The 19,402-nt window shown below is 44.5% G+C and overlaps 1 protein-coding gene across 4 annotated transcripts in view; it reads left to right on the top strand.

Annotated features, from left to right (window-relative positions):
* The window catches only part of LOC139539739 (serine/threonine-protein kinase STK11-like), a 50,514-nt gene extending 31,133 nt beyond the window's left edge, over positions 1-19,381 (top strand). For 2 of the 4 annotated variants that reach the window (XM_071342962.1, XM_071342958.1), the window contains 2 exons: positions 12,296-12,582; positions 18,818-19,381. In XM_071342962.1, coding sequence (XP_071199063.1) covers positions 12,296-12,540 — 245 coding nt within the window. In that variant the 3' untranslated portion in view covers positions 12,541-12,582; positions 18,818-19,381. Of the gene's footprint in view, positions 1-12,295; positions 12,583-14,084; positions 14,757-18,817 lie in introns of those variants that run through there. The other 2 variants (XM_071342960.1, XM_071342961.1) reach the window with 2 other exon arrangements.
* Positions 19,382-19,402: the final 21 nt, after the last annotated feature.

The raw sequence follows: 19,402 nt of genomic DNA, 5'->3' as shown, positions 1-19,402 counted from the left end.
TTCTAGAAATGTTCCAGATTGATTGACCTTCATGTCTTAAAGTAATGATGGACTGTTGTTTCTCTTTGCTTATTTGAGCTGTTCTTGCCATAACATGGACTTGGTCTTTTACCAAATAGGGCTATCTTCCGTATACCACCCCTACCAACACAACTAATTGGCTCAAACGCATTAAGAAGGAAAGAAATTTCACAAATTAACTTTTAACAAGGCACACCTGTTAATTGAGATGCATTACAGGTGACTAACTCATGAATCTGGTTGAGAGAATGCCAAGAGTGTGCAAAGCTGTCATCAAGGCAAAGGGTGGCTACTTTGAAGGATTTCAAATATAAAATATATTTTGATTTGTTTAACACTTTTTTGGTTACTACATGATTTCATATGTTTTTTTCATAGTTTTGATGTCTTCACTATTATTCTTGTAACGTCCTGACCAGAGTTCTTATGTGTTTTGCTTGTTTAGTGTTGGTCAGGACGTGAGCTGGGTGGGAATTCTATGTTGTGTGTCTAGTTTGTCTGTTTCTGTGTCCAGCCTAATATGGTTCTCAATCAGAGGCAGCTGTCAATCGTTGTCCCTGATTGAGAATCATATATAGGAGGCTTGTTTTGTGTTGGGATTTTGTGGGTGATTGTTTCCTGTCACTGTGTTTTTGTCTGCACCAGATAGGGCTGTCTCGGTTTTCACATTTGTTATTTTGTTACTTGTAGTAGTGTTACCGTTTATTCGTCTATTAAACATGTTGAACACTAGCCGCGCTGCATTTTGGTCCTCTCCTTCATCCCAGGAAGAAAACCGTGACAATTCTACAATGTAAAAATAAAGAAAATCCCTTGAATAAGTAGGTATGTGTAACGATTTTTGTCTGGTGAAGGAGAAGAGGACCAAGGTGCAGCGTGGTAAGTGTTCATTTTAATAAACAAAATAAACTGAACACTGAAATGACAAAAATAATAAAGAGCGAGAACGAAACCGAAACAGTTCTGTAAGGAATATGCACAAAACAGAAAACAATCACCCACAACCAAAATGGGGAAAACAGGCTACCTAAGTATGATTCTCAATCAGAGACAACGATCGACAGCTGCCTCTGATTGAGAACCATACCAGGCCAAACACAGAAATGGAAAACATAGCAAAACAACATAGAATGCCCACCCCAACTCACGCCCTGACCAAACCAAAAGAAAGACATAAAAAAGGAACTATGGTCAGAACGTGACAGTATGTCCAAACTTGCGACTGGTACTGTAAGTAGGGGTAAAGTGACTAGGCAACAGGATAGATAATAGACAGTAGCAGCTGTGTGTCCAGTGTGCGTGTCCAGTGTGTGTGCAAGAAAGTTAGTCCAAAAAGTGTCAATGCAGGTTGTCCGGGTAGCCATTTGATTAGCTATTTAGCAGTCTTGTTTAGCAGTCTTATGGCTTGGGGGTAGAAGCTGTTCAGGGTCCTGCTGGTTGCAGACTTGGTGCACTGGTACCGCTTGCCATGTGGTAGCAGAGAGAACAGTCTATAGCTTGGGTGACTGGAGTCTTTGACAATTTCTTGGGCCTTCATCTGACACTGCTTGTTGTAGAGGTCCTGGACAGAGTATGTGAGCGGAGCTGGAGTAGAGCAAGGTGTGGAGTGTGCCCAATTTGACTGGAGCGGAGAGCGGGTTTGCCAAAGGCTGGACCGTCGGCCTTCTTGCACACTCCAGTAGTGCTCACTTCACGACCTCTGGGCATGCCCAGCCCAGCATGCATTTGTAGGCTACTTGTGTGCTGCTATAGCCCCTTGCTTTATCTACTGTCATGGAGTTCGCTAAATATTTTCATAAAGAAACTGATAAAACAAACAGGTTAAAAATCAAGGTGACTTACAAAGATGAGGTGGACCAAGAGCAAGAGAGGGAGTGCAGTGATGTAGTGTCTACGACTAAATAATCATTGTGAGATCTGAAAAGACACATATCTCGCAAGCATGATGGGTACTTACTATGTGTACATGCTAACAGAAAGGAAGGAGGTGGCTAGCTAGCTAAGTGTGTCATTGTAGCAAAGTATTTCTAAACTAAAAATCAGATCTCTTAAGTGTTCATTTTCGTTCTATTATATATACTGAATAAAAATATAAACGCAACATGTAAACCCCTTTTTCATGAGCTGAAATAAGATCCCAGAAATGTTCCATATGCACAGAAATGTTTCTCTCAAATTTTGTGCACAAATTTGTTTACATCCTTGTTAGTGAGCATTTATCCTTTGCCAAGATAATCCATCCACCTGACCGGTGTGGCATATCAAGAAGCTGATTTAACAGCATGATCATTAAACAGGTGCACCTTGTGCTGGGGAAAATAAAAGGCCACTTTATAATGTGCAGTTTTGTTACACAACACAATGCCACAGATCTCTCAAGTTTTGAGGGAGCGTGCAATTGATATGCTGACTGCAGGAATGTCCAACAGAGCTGTTGCCAGAGAATTTAATGTTAATTTCTCTTCCATAAGCCCCCTTCAATGTCATTTTAGAGAATTTGTCAGTACGTCCAACCGGCCTCACAACCGCAGACCACGTGTAACCACGCCAGCCCAGGACCTCCACATCTGGCTTCTTCACCTGTGGGATCGTCTGAGGGGGAGGGGGATGCTGAGGAGTATTTATGTCTGTAATAAAGCCCTTTTGTGGGGGAAAAGTCATTCTGATTGGCTGGGCCTTGCTCCCAAGTGGGTGGACCCGGCTCCCAAGTGGGTGGGCCTATGCCTTCCCAGGCCCACCCATGGCTGTGCCCCTGCCCAGTCATGTGAAATCCATAGATTAGGGCCTAATTCATTTATTTCAATTGACTGATTTCCTTATATGAACAGTAACTCAGTAAAATCTTTGAAACTGTTGCCTTATATATCTTTTTCAGTATATATAATACGCTGTCATTGATTTTGCCCCTGTAGGCCTGAAATATTACCTCTTTCAAGGAGCTTTCTGTTTTATTAGGGTTATTTGACCTAAATACATTTTTTTAGGCCTACCTATAGAAATAAAAATACAACTCCGCATCTCTGCCCAGTCGGACAAGAGTGGCCCGAAGGGTATTTAGCATCCTCAGTGGCTTTGTGAGTGCGGAGAGGGTATTCTCTGCTGCTGGCCTACTCTCCAGGCACCATCACATGAGTCTGAAGCCACAGACTGTGACCAAACTCATGCCTAATAAGGCGTTTTTTGGTTCATTTTTATTTAAGTCTAAGTCACAGCCTATATGCGCAATTTATGGACTATAATGATTTAATACAATGTTTAAATGCTGAGCACTATAATGTTCCTGCCAGCCTAGTGTGTCGCACTCGCAAATACTTCAGTTTATTTATTTGTAGGCTATAGCCTTGAAATAATAGGATAATAATATAGCCTAAATAATTTATTTTAATGTCTGGCCAGTTCAATCAATGTGGATGTCTATGATTGGTTCAGATTTGGTCCGGTCTGTCTGTTGAACTCAAGGAAGGTCTAGACTGCACCATTTATTTAAAAAATGACATCGGCGTTGGTCTGTGCTTACTGTAGTGTAGCCTACAGTGTCGACCCACAATTTAATTTTATGAATGGCCATCCATGTGGTAGGCCTAACGTTTGTGAAATGGTTAGTTGCATTGGCTTTATTAGTCCTGATTCCTGTGACTAATCAATTTGGCTATTTAAAGATACAATATGCAGAAATCTCTCCACCATTTCCTGGTTGCTAAAATTTCAGTAGTGCGCCTAATTTCAGTTTACTGTATGTGACAAAACAAGCAGTCATTGTGTGGAGAATCATTGTAACATCTAAACCGCTGTGAAATATATTTTCCATAAATGAAAATATTGTATTTTAGCTGTTTGAAACTGGTGTACAAAACCCGAAAGTAAAAGACTCCCAAACAAAATGTAAGAACGGGCAGCAATAAAATCAAACACATAGAACAGATCTACCGCTTCTTAGGCTTGCTTTCAATGAGAATGACAGATCTATAACACATAGAACAGATCTACCGCTTCTTAGGCTTGCTTTCAATGAGAATGACAGATCTATAACACATAGAACAGATCTACCGCTTCTTAGGCTTGCTTTCAATGAGAATGACAGATCTATAACACATAGAACAGATCTACCGCTTCTTAGGCTTGCTTTCAATGAGAATGACAGATCTATAACACATAGAACAGATCTACCGCTTCTTAGGCTTGCTTTCAATGAGAATGACAGATCTATAACACATAGAACAGATCTACCGCTTCTTAGGCTTGCTTTCAATGAGAATGACAGATCTATAACACATAGAACAGATCTACCGCTTCTTAGGCTTGCTTTCAATGAGAATGGCAGATCTATAACACATAGAACAGATCTACCGCTTCTTAGGTTTGCTTTCAATGAGAATGACAGATCTATAACACATAGAACAGATCTACCGCTTCTTAGGCTTGCTTTCAATGAGAATGGCAGATCTATAACACATAGAACAGATCTACCGCTTCTTAGGCTTGCTTTCAATGAGAATGGCAGATCTATAACACATAGAACAGATCTACCGCTTCTTAGGCTTGCTTTCAATGAGAATGACAGATCTATAACACATAGAACAGATCTACCGCTTCTTAGGCTTGCTTTCAATGAGAATGGCAGATCTATAACACATAGAACAGATCTACCGCCTCTTAGGCTTGCTTTCAATGAGAATGACAGATCTATAACACATAGAACAGATCTACCGCTTCTTAGGCTTGCTTTCAATGAGAATGGCAGATCTATAACACATAGAACAGATCTACCGCTTCTTAGGCTTGCTTTCAATGAGAATGACAGATCTATAACACATAGAACAGATCTACCGCTTCTTAGGCTTGCTTTCAATGAGAATGGCAGATCTATAACACATAGAACAGATCTACCGCTTCTTAGGCTTGCTTTCAATGAGAATGACAGATCTATAACACATAGAACAGATCTACCGCTTCTTAGGCTTGCTTTCAATGAGAATGGCAGATCTATAACACATAGAACAGATCTACCGCTTCTTAGGCTTGCTTTCAATGAGAATGACAGATCTATAACACATAGAACAGATCTACCGCTTCTTAGGCTTGCTTTCAATGAGAATGACAGATCTATAACACATAGAACAGATCTACCGCTTCTTAGGCTTGCTTTCAATGAGAATGACAGATCTATAACACATAGAACAGATCTACCGCTTCTTAGGCTTGCTTTCAATGAGAATGGCAGATCTATAACACATAGAACAGATCTACCGCCTCTTAGGCTTGCTTTCAATGAGAATGACAGATCTATAACACATAGAACAGATCTACCGCTTCTTAGGCTTGCTTTCAATGAGAATGGCAGATCTATAACACATAGAACAGATCTACCGCTTCTTAGGCTTGCTTTCAATGAGAATGGCAGATCTATAACACATAGAACAGATCTACCGCTTCTTAGGCTTGCTTTCAATGAGAATGACAGATCTATAACACATAGAACAGATCTACCGCTTCTTAGGCTTGCTTTCAATGAGAATGGCAGATCTATAACACATAGAACAGATCTACCGCTTCTTAGGCTTGCTTTCAATGAGAATGACAGATCTATAACACATAGAACAGATCTACCGCTTCTTAGGCTTGCTTTCAATGAGAATGGCAGATCTATAACACATAGAACAGATCTACCGCTTCTTAGGCTTGCTTTCAATAAGAATGACAGATCTATAACACATAGAACAGATCTACCGCTTCTTAGGCTTGCTTTCAATGAGAATGACAGATCTATAACACATAGAACAGATCTACCGCTTCTTAGGCTTGCTTTCAATGAGAATGACAGATCTATAACACATAGAACAGATCTACCGCTTCTTAGGCTTGCTTTCAATGAGAATGACAGATCTATAACACATAGAACAGATCTACCGCTTCTTAGGCTTGCTTTCAATGAGAATGACAGATCTATAACACATAGAACAGATCTACCGCTTCTTAGGCTTGCTTTCAATGAGAATGGCAGATCTATAACACATAGAACAGATCTACCGCTTCTTAGGCTTGCTTTCAATGAGAATGGCAGATCTGTAACTCACATTATCTATGTGAATCACCCAAAAAGTTACATATTGCAGCTTTAAGCTCTGAATGTCAGCTATCCAACTGTATCAGGAGTTATCCTGAGCCTGTTTGCAATGAGAATCAATGTGTTTACACAGCGGGTAATGCAGAAGTATTGTGTTTTTCCCTATGATCATCTCGTCAAAAATGTACAGATACAAACTCCATTACATGTTTTCCATTTTACTTTGACCTGTCCTGTTTTTAGGATATGATTGTTAAAATGCCATATTCACATCAAAGCACATTTTTTATTTGAAGGATGTTTAAAACATGAGCAACACATGAAACAGCAGCGTTGCGTCAGCCGGTTCTTACTTCAGTCTAGACCTGCTAGACCTATTAGTTTCCCAAAATGTTTCACCTTAAGGGAGGAATGGCATTAATGAAGTCCCTCCACCCCCTCTCTTTTCCTCCCCTCTCCTCTTTGTCTCTGTCATAATAATGTGATGTTGCCAATAGCCAGAGCCTTATCTAGTGCAGGAGAGGAGACAGGCAGACCTGGTGGAGCCAACCAGATGCTGCTGATATTGTGCAGCACTAGGACCTACTTGGGGACCCACACTAAGACAAATGTCAATGTTATGTGTTTTCTTTTGGATATTTTTTTATTTTTTGAATGACAAAAGCACTGTTTGGCATGGATGCACAATCCTTTGTCAGTTAGCCTTCTGTAGTGGTGTCATTAACACGGCAGTTATGTCATGCGTCAGAGCCCACATCCTCAAATCAAAGTTTTACTCGCTTCTCACTGAACTTTTTTCCTTTGTATGGATTGGATTGTTATCTCTCTGTGTTTGTGTTCTGGTGTGTCCATCGCTGCAGAGGATCTGATCAAGCTGCTGTCTGTCAGTCTGTCTGTGATTGCGTCAGCCTAGTGCGTATGTGGGCTGGTAGCCACTATGGACCAGTGAGTCACTTTGTCCAGGCTGAGACTAGTGATTGAACAAGGTCAGAGCTGATAGGAGAGGAGTCTGGAGGAGGAGGGAGCAGAGCAGGTGAAGTTGACTACGTCAGGCTCAGAGAATGTCCATGGAGGAAGGAGCAGAGCAGGTGAAGTTGACTACGTCAAGCTCAGAGAATGTCCATGGAGGAAGGAGCAGAGCAGGTGAAGTTGACTACGTCAAGCTCAGAGAATGTCCATGGAGGAAGGAGCAGAGCAGGTGAAGTTGACTGCGTCAGGCTCAGAGAATGTCCATGGAGGAAGGAGCAGAGCAGGTGAAGTTGACTACGTCAAGCTCAGAGAATGTCCATGGAGGAAGGAGCAGAGCAGGTGAAGTTGACTGCGTCAGGCTCAGAGAATGTCCATGGAGGAAGGAGCAGAGCAGGTGAAGTTCACTACGTCAGGCTCAGAGAATGTCCATGGAGGAAGAAGCAGAGCAGGTGAAGTTCACTACGTCAGGCTCAGAGAATGTCCATGGAGGAAGGAGCAGAGGAGGTGAAGTTGACTGCATCAGGCTCAGAGAATGTCCATGGAGGAAGGAGCAGAGCAGGTGAAGCTGACTACATCAGGCTCAGAGAATGTCCATTGAGGAATGGGCAGAGCAGGTGAAGTTGACTGCGTCAGGCTCAGAGAATGTACATGGAGGAAGGAGCAGAGCAGGTGAAGTTGACTGCGTCAGGCTCAGAGAATGTCCATGGAGGAAGCAGCAGAGCAGGTGAAGCTGACTGCGTCAGGCTCAGAGAATGTCCATGGAGGAAGCAGCAGAGCAGGTGAAGCTGACTGCGTCAGGCTCAGAGAATGTCCATGGAGGAAGCAGCAGAGCAGGTGAAGTTGACTGCGTCAGGCTCAGAGAATGTCCATGGAGGAAGCAGCAGAGCAGGTGAAGTTGACTGCGTCAGGCTCAGAGAATGTCCATGGAGGAAGCAGCAGAGCAGGTGAAGCTGACTGCGTCAGGCTCAGAGAATGTCCATGGAGGAAGCAGCAGAGCAGGTGAAGTTGACTGCGTCAGGCTCAGAGAATGTCCATGGACTTGGTCATGGGGTTCATTTCCACTTTCCATGGAAGAACTCATTTCTTTCTTTAATCACTCAGTCAACTTCTCTCTTAGTAACACAAGGCAGATGCTGTGATGTGCTTGCCTGGACTTTCACATGATATCTGATTCATTATATTTGATGACATTGGCACTAACATTGTTGAATGTGACAGGCTGGTATATCAGTAGTTGTGGCCTGAAGGTAGACTTATGTTGCTGTCTTGTACTTGTTTTGTAACATAAGGTGCTAGAAGCACTCAATATGTCCTCGCCTGCCTTGGCTAATTACTGCATGTTGTTGGTGTCATGGCTCTGGTTAGAGACACAGTATAGTCATTCTTGGCCCACTGCTAAAGCCCTAGGCACTGGCTGTGATGTAGGGCACACTACACAGAAATCAATGTATTTCAAGGCTATAGCCTACTATACATTTCAGAACCTCAAAACGGGAGGGATCCAGTATTGAATGAATACAAAAAGCACATCAGTCATTTGACATCAAAAGATTAGATTAGATTCCTAGATGCCATACAATCTGAAATCTGATTCTTCCTTTGTCCCTGTAATCTTCAGATTTTTCACTGATAGCAGTACATTTGATAGATGCCATAAGACCATACAGCTACTTGCCTGTTTTAATGACTCATTCTAGTGGGTTAGTTTTGGGTTTATTTGCTAATTTTTCCTATTGACTGCAGTGATTAGCCTACCTGAGTCATCATATAAAAGACTGCCCAACTGCCTCCTCTCTGATAACACAGTGAAGTTCAAAATCAACACTCATTCAATCATTCCTAGTTTTTCTTTCTTGTCTTATATTAGAGATAAGAAGTGATGGAAATTGTTTTATTATATTAACTTTCAAGTAGATTACATTATTCATCTTTCCACAATAGAGTTTTATGAGCTTGCTTGAACTGTGATAACGTGTCCAATCTGGCCTTACCCAATTACATGAGAACAACATGGAGCGGGACTATCCATCACGTATTTCTTCTTTCCCTCAATTACCTTTCCTCCCCTACACAGCAGTCTTTAATTTGTCTGCTGGGGTTTCTTGTGCATTATGTGTTGCCGATTAATCAAAGTTAAGCCCATTTAAACCTGAATCTTGTTTATGTTGGGGGAAAATGTCATTTCCACCTCTCCCCTTCAAAGGGAAGCACAAAAAGATGATTTGTATTTTCGATTTGATTCACCGCTGCTTCCGCTGTTGGGCGGCCTGTGGAAGGTATTTGTGAAATGATACCCACTATACTTTCATTTTCCCTTGCTGCCATCTGTTGTGTGTCTGCTCTCTGTGCCATGCTGTGGCTGTTAAAACATGTAGAATAGAGCTTCAAAATAACTGGAATCACAATCATTTGTACTTGCGTGGCTTTGTAGGGCAATGCCTGTTGGGAGGCTGATTTGTGAGAAAGAAGAACTACAGTGAGTATGTAGAAGTGTTATAGAAATTTGCAAATTCAATTGAGTTTAAATTTGTTCATATAGTAATCTATTTTCCAGCCCAACTCCTCCCCAGTCTGAGCCTCCTATACTACACAACACACAGTCCTGTATTCTTCATCATTCCTCCATTAATCCATATCTTTCTATCTCTGTATCTTTCCCTCTCTCTCGCGCTCTCTCTTTGTCATTCCGCTGAAGGCTGAAGCATTAAGAGGTTTTAGAATTCCTAAGGGGTTTATATGTGTGTAGGGAAGCTCAGTATACCACCGCTGCTTATCTAGAGACTAGAAACCACCTCAGCAGCACCAACTCTTACTGTGCAACAATGCATCCCACTATAGAGGGAGCCATAGCTTGACTACATTAGAGCGGTGAGGTGTTTTTGAGAAAGAGAGGGAGGTGTGCATATGGCCTGTGGTGTATTTGACGTCAAACGTCCTGGTTTGTGACCCCCGTATCAGCCTTTCTTGCTCAGTTTGTGCCCACACACAACACCACCACCACTTATTACAATGATTTCCGCAAACATACATTCCCCCTCCTCCCTCCGCTCGCCGGCTCCAGAAGCAGCAGTTTGAAATTGCCGATTAGAGAGTAGCGAGTGTTTAAGTTGCCATGGCAACTGGGTGAGTCATCCCGCTGCGGTCAGTTTAGTCACACTTGCACTGTATATCCCTCCCTCTTCCTTCTCTCCCTCCTTTCCTCCCTCCCGCTCTGCTCTGACACCGTATGATTCTACCTTTTCTTTTGTCATCTTTGCTGTCGTCAAAGAGGGGGTGGCAGATGCAGGTCTTTACAGGTCAGCCACTGTTAGAGTCGTGAGTCAATGATGGTAGAGAGGCGCTGTGACGGGGAGTTTGATGAGGGCAACCCGAGTGTCGCTGTGCTGCCTTTGATTACTTATTTATGGCCCAGGCTAATCAGTAAGCCCAGTGTCGACAGCTTCACAGGGGGGGATAAAGGAAGATAGAGCGCGCCCAGACAGACTTCATTTAGCTGGTATTCATTTGCTGAGAATGCCCAGAGCGCTTGGATTTCTGATTGAACAAGTCTAATAATGTGCGGATGTACATTTTGGTTAATTATGGGGATGATTGTCGTTATGAGTGTGGCTTTAGTCATCTGGTGCTTTGTGAACCTGTGTTCACATCAGGGCCAACTCATCGCCCAATTCATGAAAAATCATGACTCTTCATTATTATTATTGTCATGTAGTTTGAGTTATTGTCATGTAGTATTGCTGCTGCTGTAACTACTGCTGCTACTCTCTATACTAGTCTGTTTTCTGTTAGCTCACCTGCACCCCAGCCTGCTCCTGTTTGGCTGCTTTTCTTCTCAGAGGGGAATTGGTATATATCTCAATCACTGCCTGTAGTTGATTAATAATGGTAATCATTGATGCATTGCTCTGGCAGTGAGCTCCCCTGAAGGAGCAGAGGCTAATGCCAAGACCACATGTGTTGTCATCTAATACGTGGGTTTCCTGTCTGAAGTTCTGTTGTTGAACAACTTCAGTGTGGATCAGCTACTCTACACTAGGGGACGGTTTACTGGGACACAGAAGTCTAGTCTTGGACAAAAAAAACACATTTTCAGTTAAGAATCTCAATTGAACATGATTTTTAGTTTAGGACTAGTGTTAATTTGTGTCTGGGAAAACTGGCCCTATATGTAGATAGCTGTGCTCTGTGCTAGTGGGAATACTGTTTGCTATATGTAGATAGCTGTGCTCTGTGCTAGTGGGAATACTGTTTGCTATATGTAGATAGCTGTGCTCTGTGCTAGTTGGAATGCTGTTTGCTATATGTAGATAGCTGTGCTCTGTGCTAGTGGGAATACTGTTTGCTATATGTAGATAGCTGTGCTCTGTGCTAGTGGGAATACTGTTTGCTATAAGTAGATAGCTGTGCTCTGTGCTAGTGGGAATACTGTTTGCTATATGTAGATAGCTGTGCTCTGTGCTAGTGGGAATACTGTTTGCTATATGTAGATAGCTGTGCTCTGTGCTAGTGGGAATGCGGTTTGCTATATGTAGATAGCTGTGCTAGTGGATAGAACTATATCAGCTGTAAATGAAGCAGGCTGTTTTAGGTTGTGCTTTCACACAGTGAAGAGCACAGAAATAGCATGAAACACTTTGAAATTAAATATGTTCTCTGTAGGCGAGACATTTTAATTTTTATTGACAGTTAATGTGTGAATGTGCTTTTTCTTGTGTTTGTGAATTGCAATTTTTGATTTCTATGCAAAATGTCCTAATAAAAGAATCTTAGAAATTAGCCAGTCAGTCAAAAGCGCCTGTCATCAACCATCTCTGTAAAAATGCAAACCACAGAAGCACAAGTTAAAAATAAGCCTACATTTTGTAAAAGCACACAGTAAAAGTAGGCTCACATTTAGCAAGTCTCCCAGCACTTTCTGTCTGTCTACAAACTGTTGTTCAAAGCTTCTCTGTGCTCACCTCCCTCATTATCTTGGTTACTCTGACCTGTTTCTAACAGTGTGTGGAGGTGAGAAGGAAAAAGTTCCTCCTACTAGACACTTACAGTATCTGACACAGATCTAATGTCAATTTGTAATTTCCTCCTAAAGGTTTGGGGGAGTAAGCTGATCCTAGATTTGTGCATAAAGCCGACTTCTACCCGGAGTCTAACAAGATGGCTGACAGCATACTGTATGTTTCTCTAGGGAGCCATCTCAGACCGCTGACCGCTAACCCCTGCCTCTCTGTGTCTTCTCCCCAGGACGGGTGCATGAGGACGGGCTGGAGCAGAACGGGTACCAGGGGGGGTGTGTGAGGCCGGGGCTGGGGCTCAGGACCCTGTGTGTGAACGGCACAGACACAGAGACAGACCAGGACCACTACCCAACCACCAGCAGAACCAGGTCCCGATCAGAACGCCTCTCCAGCTCCTCCTCCAACCCCTCACGCAAAGGAGTGTCCACCTACAGCCGCATCCGCAAGTTGTCCAACTGTAAGCAGCAGTGAGAGCAGCCCCGAGACCCCCAGCCCTGAACACACACTGGACAGGTGAGGAGAGGGAGTAGTCATACAGGACACCTGTACAATGTTGTGGTCTACATCTAATTATAAATTGGGTGATTCGAGCCCTTAATGCTGATTGGCTGACAATATCAGAGCGTATACCACAGGTGTGACAAAACATTTCTTGTTACTGCTCTAATTACATTGGTAACCAGTTTATAATAGCAATAAGGCACATCGGGGGTTTGTGGTATATGTCCAATATATCCACGCACTCTGTGTTGTGAATAAGAACAGCCCTTAGCGATGGTATATTGGCCATATACCACACCCCCTCGTGCCTTATTACTTAAGTGTATGGAGACACCCTTTGGGGCTGATCCTGTGACCTTGAGATGATAATGCTACTTAATCCAACTAAGATGTTGTCTTATCTGAGATGTTCTCTTCTCTGAGATCCTTAATAAATACAAATACAAGGATGAACTGATCCCTTGATCCCCTACTGAAACATACAGCTAATTGAAAATGTATGCCCCCACCCAACATATCAGGGAAATAAGATTCTGATTTAGTCTGCCTGGAGTATTTATCCATCAGTGCCTTGATTTCTTTCTTCTGAGACACTCTCAATGTAAACAACAGGCCAGAAGAGTCTGAGTGTAATTATGGAGCCAAATAGAACAGTGGAGTGGTGCTGCCTGGTTGTCTCCAGGGAGAGAGAGAAGAGAAGAGGAGAGGCAGGCTGGTTTGGTGGAGAGCCTGGATGGGGGCTGGATGACGCAGTTTAGGGTGCTGAGAGGGGTGGGGGAGGCAGGAAGAGCCCTGACTGACGCTGATGCTCTGTATGGATGGAGAGGAGGAGAGGAGGATTGTGTGGGCGGACTGCATGGAAGGGAGATGCAGCATAATCAGCTTTTTTGAGGGTTTTCTCTTCTCTCCCTCTTTTTCTATATATTTTTCTCTCTGTTGGCCCTTTTTGTTTTTCTCTTTACCTCTCTCCGTGCTCCCCCTGTGGCACCTGCTTATTCATGTGGGTTCCTCTCTTCCTCTTTCTCTCCCTCAGTCTCTTTCTGTGAGTCATTCCTGAGTACGCGTTCTGACTCTTTATCAAGCTCCCCCTGCCTCACGCCTCACATTCTTCTTTCTGAAGGAGAAATGAAGGATCCCATCAAATGTGCTGCTGTACTCCTGCATGGTTAACAGGATCATACAAATGCATTGTGTTCCAACACAAATACCCTCACACCATCTCCCGAGCCAATAGGGGATTCTGATGCTGATTGAAGAATACTTCTGATACTAAGAATATTCCTTCCTAACCCACATGTTTTTGGCCATTTTATCATAGTTTACAACACTGTGATGGTGCTATATGAAAAAAACGATTTGTCTGACTTTTTGTTCAAAATAATGAGTTAAAATAAAATAGTCCGGAGAACTACTTGTATTGTCATATTTGAAATGCCACATCATCTACAGTACTGTATGTAATTGAGTGTGACTGATAAGATGACATCATCTCCAACTTGTTTTTATGCCGTCAGTCACATGGATGGATCTGGGACCACAGCTAATCAGTGAGAAATGGAATAGCTGTCCAATAGCAGCAACAAGCCAAGCGGCATTCTTTCTGAGTCATCGGCATGCAGGCATCTCCCACGCAGTCTGCCGAGGGGGAGAGGGTGATCACTCCTCCACAGCATCATCCCAGAGACATCCGAGAATACTGAGAAGCCTTTTCACAATAAGGGAGAGAAGGGTGGAATGGAGGACATGGTGGTGTGGGAGGAGGGGGACACCATCCAATCTATATTAGTTTGTGCAATGAATGACTCACAGCCTGGCTGAGACTGGGCGTAATGGACTGGACAGGATATTGTGTTTGGTAAAAGTCGGACTGATCGAGGTCCTGGCTGCAGTCTGGAGCCTGCTGTCTGACAGAAAGTCCAGCAGATTCCAGCAGTAACTGCCTGCTGTCTGACAAAGTACAGCAGATTCCAGCAGTAATTGCCTGCTGTCTGACAAAGTCCAGCAGATTCCAGCAGTAACTGCCTGCTGTCTGACAAAGTCCAGCAGATTCCAGCAGTAATTGCCTGCTGCCTGACAAAGTCCAGCAGATTCCAGCAGTAACTGCCTGCTGCCTGACAGAAAGTCCAGCAGATTCCAGCAGTAATTGCCTGCTGTCTGACAAAGTCCAGCAGATTCCAGCAGTAATTGCCTGCTGTCTGACAAAGTCCAGCAGATTCCAGCAGTAATTGCCTGCTGTCTGACAAAGTCCAGCAGATTCCAGCAGTAACTGCCTGCTGCCTGACAAAGTCCAGCAGATTCCAGCAGTAATTGCCTGCTGTCTGACAAAGTCCAGCAGATTCCAGCAGTAATTGCCTGCTGTCTGACAAAGTCCAGCAGATTCCAGCAGTAACTGCCTGCTGTCTGACAGAAAGTCCAGCAGATTCCAGCAGTAATTGCCTGCTGCCTGACAAAGTCCAGCAGATTCCAGCAGTAACTGCCTGCTGTCTGACAAAGTCCAGCAGATTCCAGCAGTAACTGCCTGCTGTCTGACAAAGTCCAGCAGATTCCAGCAGTAATTGCCTGCTGTCTGACAAAGTCCAGCAGATTCCAGCAGTAACTGCCTGCTGTCTGACAGAAAGTCCAGCAGATTCCAGCAGTAATTGCCTGCTGTCTGACAAAGTCCAGCAGATTCCAGCAGTAATTGCCTGCTGTCTGACAAAGTCCAGCAGATTCCAGCAGTAATTGCCTGCTGTCTGACAGAAAGTCCAGCAGATTCCAGCAGTAACTGCCTGCTGTCTGACAGAAAGTCCAGCAGATTCCAGCAGTAACTGCCTGCTGTCTGACAGAAAGTCCAGCAGATTCCAGCAGTAACTACCTGCTGTCTGACAAAGTCCAGCAGATTCCAGCAGCAATTGCCTGCTGCCTGACAGAAAGTCCAGCAGATTCCAGCAGTAATTGCCTGCTGTATGACAAAGTCCAGCAGATTCCAGCAGTAATTGCCTGCTGCCTGACAGAAAGTCCAGCAGATTCCAGCAGTAATTGCCTGCTGCCTGACAGAAAGTCCAGCAGATTCCAGCAGTAATTGCCTGCTGCCTGACAGAAAGTCCAGCAGATTCCAGCAGTAACTGCCTGCTGCCTGACAGAAAGTCCAGCAGATTCCAGCAGTAATTGCCTGCTGCCTGACAGAAAGTCCAGCAGATTCCAGCAGTAACAGCCTGCTGCCTGACAGAAAGTCCAGCAGATTCCAGCAGTAATTGCCTGCTGTCTGACAGAAAGTCCAGCAGATTCCAGCAGTAACTGCCTGCTGTCTGACAGAAAGTCCAGCAGATTCCAGCAGTAATTGCCTGCTGCCTGACAGAAAGTCCAGCAGATTCCAGCAGTAATTGCCTGCTGCCTGACAGAAAGTCCAGCAGATTCCAGCAGTAACTGCCTGCTGTCTGACAGAAAGTCCAGCAGATTCCAGCAGTAACAGCCTGCTGCCTGACAGAAAGTCCAGCAGATTCCAGCAGTAATTGCCTGCTGTCTGACAGAAAGTCCAGCAGATTCCAGCAGTAACTGCCTGCTGCCTGACAGAAAGTCCAGCAGATTCCAGCAGTAATTGCCTGCTGCCTGACAGAAAGTCCAGCAGATTCCAGCAGTAATTGCCTGCTGCCTGACAGAAAGTCCAGCAGATTCCAGCAGTAACTGCCTGCTGCCTGACAGAAAGTCCAGCAGATTCCAGCAGTAACAGCCTGCTGCCTGACAGAAAGTCCAGCAGATTCCAGCAGTAATTGCCTGCTGTCTGACAGAAAGTCCAGCAGATTCCAGCAGTAACTGCCTGCTGCCTGACAGAAAGTCCAGCAGATTCCAGCAGTAAGAGCCTGCTGCCTGACAGAAAGTCCAGCAGATTCCAGCAGTAGCTGCCTGCTGTCTGACAGAAAGTCCAGCAGATTCCAGCAGTAACTGCCTGCTGTCTGACAGAAAGTCCAGCAGATTCCAGCAGTAACAGCCTGCTGCCTGACAGAAAGTCCAGCAGATTCCAGCAGTAATTGCCTGCTGTCTGACAGAAAGTCCAGCAGATTCCAGCAGTAACTGCCTGCTGTCTGACAGAAAGTCCAGCAGATTCCAGCAGTAACTGCCTGCTGTCTGACAAAGTCCAGCAGATTCCAGCAGTAATTGCCTGCTGTCTGACAAAGTCCAGCAGATTCCAGCAGTAACTGCCTGCTGTCTGACAGAAAGTCCAGCAGATTCCAGCAGTAATTGCCTGCTGTCTGACAAAGTCCAGCAGATTCCAGCAGTAATTGCCTGCTGTCTGACAAAGTCCAGCAGATTCCAGCAGTAATTGCCTGCTGTCTGACAGAAAGTCCAGCAGATTCCAGCAGTAACTGCCTGCTGTCTGACAGAAAGTCCAGCAGATTCCAGCAGTAACTGCCTGCTGTCTGACAGAAAGTCCAGCAGATTCCAGCAGTAACTACCTGCTGTCTGACAAAGTCCAGCAGATTCCAGCAGTAATTGCCTGCTGCCTGACAGAAAGTCCAGCAGATTCCAGCAGTAATTGCCTGCTGTATGACAAAGTCCAGCAGATTCCAGCAGTAATTGCCTGCTGCCTGACAGAAAGTCCAGCAGATTCCAGCAGTAATTGCCTGCTGCCTGACAGAAAGTCCAGCAGATTCCAGCAGTAATTGCCTGCTGCCTGACAGAAAGTCCAGCAGATTCCAGCAGTAACTGCCTGCTGCCTGACAGAAAGTCCAGCAGATTCCAGCAGTAATTGCCTGCTGCCTGACAGAAAGTCCAGCAGATTCCAGCAGTAACAGCCTGCTGCCTGACAGAAAGTCCAGCAGATTCCAGCAGTAATTGCCTGCTGTCTGACAGAAAGTCCAGCAGATTCCAGCAGTAACTGCCTGCTGCCTGACAGAAAGTCCAGCAGATTCCAGCAGTAAGAGCCTGCTGCCTGACAGAAAGTCCAGCAGATTCCAGCAGTAACTGCCTGCTGTCTGACAGAAAGTCCAGCAGATTCCAGCAGTAACTGCCTGCTGCCTGACAGAAAGTCCAGCAGATTCCAGCAGTAAGAGCCTGCTGCCTGACAGAAAGTCCAGCAGATTCCAGCAGTAACTGCCTGCTGTCTGACAGAAAGTCCAGCAGATTCCAGCAGTAACTGCCTGCTGTCTGACAGAAAGTCCAGCAGATTCCAGCAGTAATTGCCTGCTGCCTGACAGAAAGTCCAGCAGATTCCAGCAGTAATTGCCTGCTGCCTGACAGAAAGTCCAGCAGATTCCAGCAGTAACTGCCTGCTGTCTGACAGAAAGTCCAGCAGATTCCAGCAGTAATTGCCTGCTGTCTGACAGAAAGTCCAGCAGATTCCAGCAGTAACTGCCTGCTGCCTGACAGAAAGTCCAGCAGATTCCAGCAGTAATTGCCTGCTGCCTGACAGAAAGTCCAGCAGATTCCAGCAGTAATTGCCTGCTGCCTGACAGAAAGTCCAGCAGATTCCAGCAGTAACTGCCTGCTGCCTGACAGAAAGTCCAGCAGATTCCAGCAGTAACAGCCTGCTGCCTGACAGAAAGTCCAGCAGATTCCAGCAGTAATTGCCTGCTGTCTGACAGAAAGTCCAGCAGATTCCAGCAGTAACTGCCTGCTGCCTGACAGAAAGTCCAGCAGATTCCGCAGTAAGAGCCTGCTGCCTGACAGAAAGTCCAGCAGATTCCAGCAGTAGCTGCCTGCTGTCTGACAGAAAGTCCAGCAGATTCCAGCAGTAACTGCCTGCTGTCTGACAGAAAGTCCAGCAGATTCCAGCAGTAACAGCCTGCTGCCTGACAGAAAGTCCAGCAGATTCCAGCAGTAATTGCCTGCTGTCTGACAGAAAGTCCAGCAGATTCCAGCAGTAACTGCCTGCTGCCTGACAGAAAGTCCAGCAGATTCCAGCAGTAACTGCCTGCTGTCTGACAAAGTCCAGCAGATTCCAGCAGTAACAGCCTGCTGCCTGGTTGGTTCACAGAGGGAAATCCTCCACATCCGTCTCTGCGTGTCACGCTGGCTGATTCTGTGTGGGCGGCATCCCACTCACTGAGAGTGGCCACAGGGAGGCTTACAGCGCCAACTGAATGGCTGGACAGATACAGATGCAGGACACTATCCATAAAACCTTGGTTCCATTGGTGTCATAGACTGTATTACAATGTGAATCTTCCATTATTCAGACATCTCTAACTGTATTGTGTAAATGTTAAATGACTGACTGAGTAATACTGTAAAAGTCTTGAGCTAATTGTGTGTTTTGATTCCCTCGTAGGTCTCTAATTCCCTGCTCCTGATGTTGTGGAGATTAATGTTTTGACAGTCTGGCCTACAGGATGCGATAGCAGGACATGCTGCACTACAGTGGTTTGTTTCACTTGATCTGCCTGTCTGAAGACTAACAACATAACGATGATGATGATCCAAGAGTGAAGCACCAGAAAGAAATGAAGAAGAAGAGGGTAGGAGGACTTGGACTTCCCCCCCTCTGCAAATCATATTCTGGGATCCCTCTGTATTAATGTAGCTCGTTTTAGACTACTACGCTGTTTATCCTACAGTTACTCTGTATTAAAGCGCACATCGTGATGTGTATTGAATGACATTGATCATTTCAATAAATTACAATATTGGTAATAATAATGATCATTTATATAAAATGTATAAACTGCATGCTATGCAGGCTAAAAGAAAGGGATCTATAGATACGCCAAGCATACATAACTATTCAGGAATGTCTTGGCTTTGTTTTTCATTTTGTGTCTGGGTTTTGTTTCAGGGTTTTATTCCCAACAATATGTTTTTCATTATTATTTATATAAAACGCACCCCAACCTCACCAGCTGTTTCTTCAGTGATT

This window comes from Salvelinus alpinus, chromosome 15 (genome assembly GCF_045679555.1).
Source record: "Salvelinus alpinus chromosome 15, SLU_Salpinus.1, whole genome shotgun sequence".
NCBI classification, from domain to species: domain Eukaryota; kingdom Metazoa; phylum Chordata; class Actinopteri; order Salmoniformes; family Salmonidae; genus Salvelinus; species Salvelinus alpinus.
This window is presented reverse-complemented; position numbering and strand designations above follow the sequence as displayed.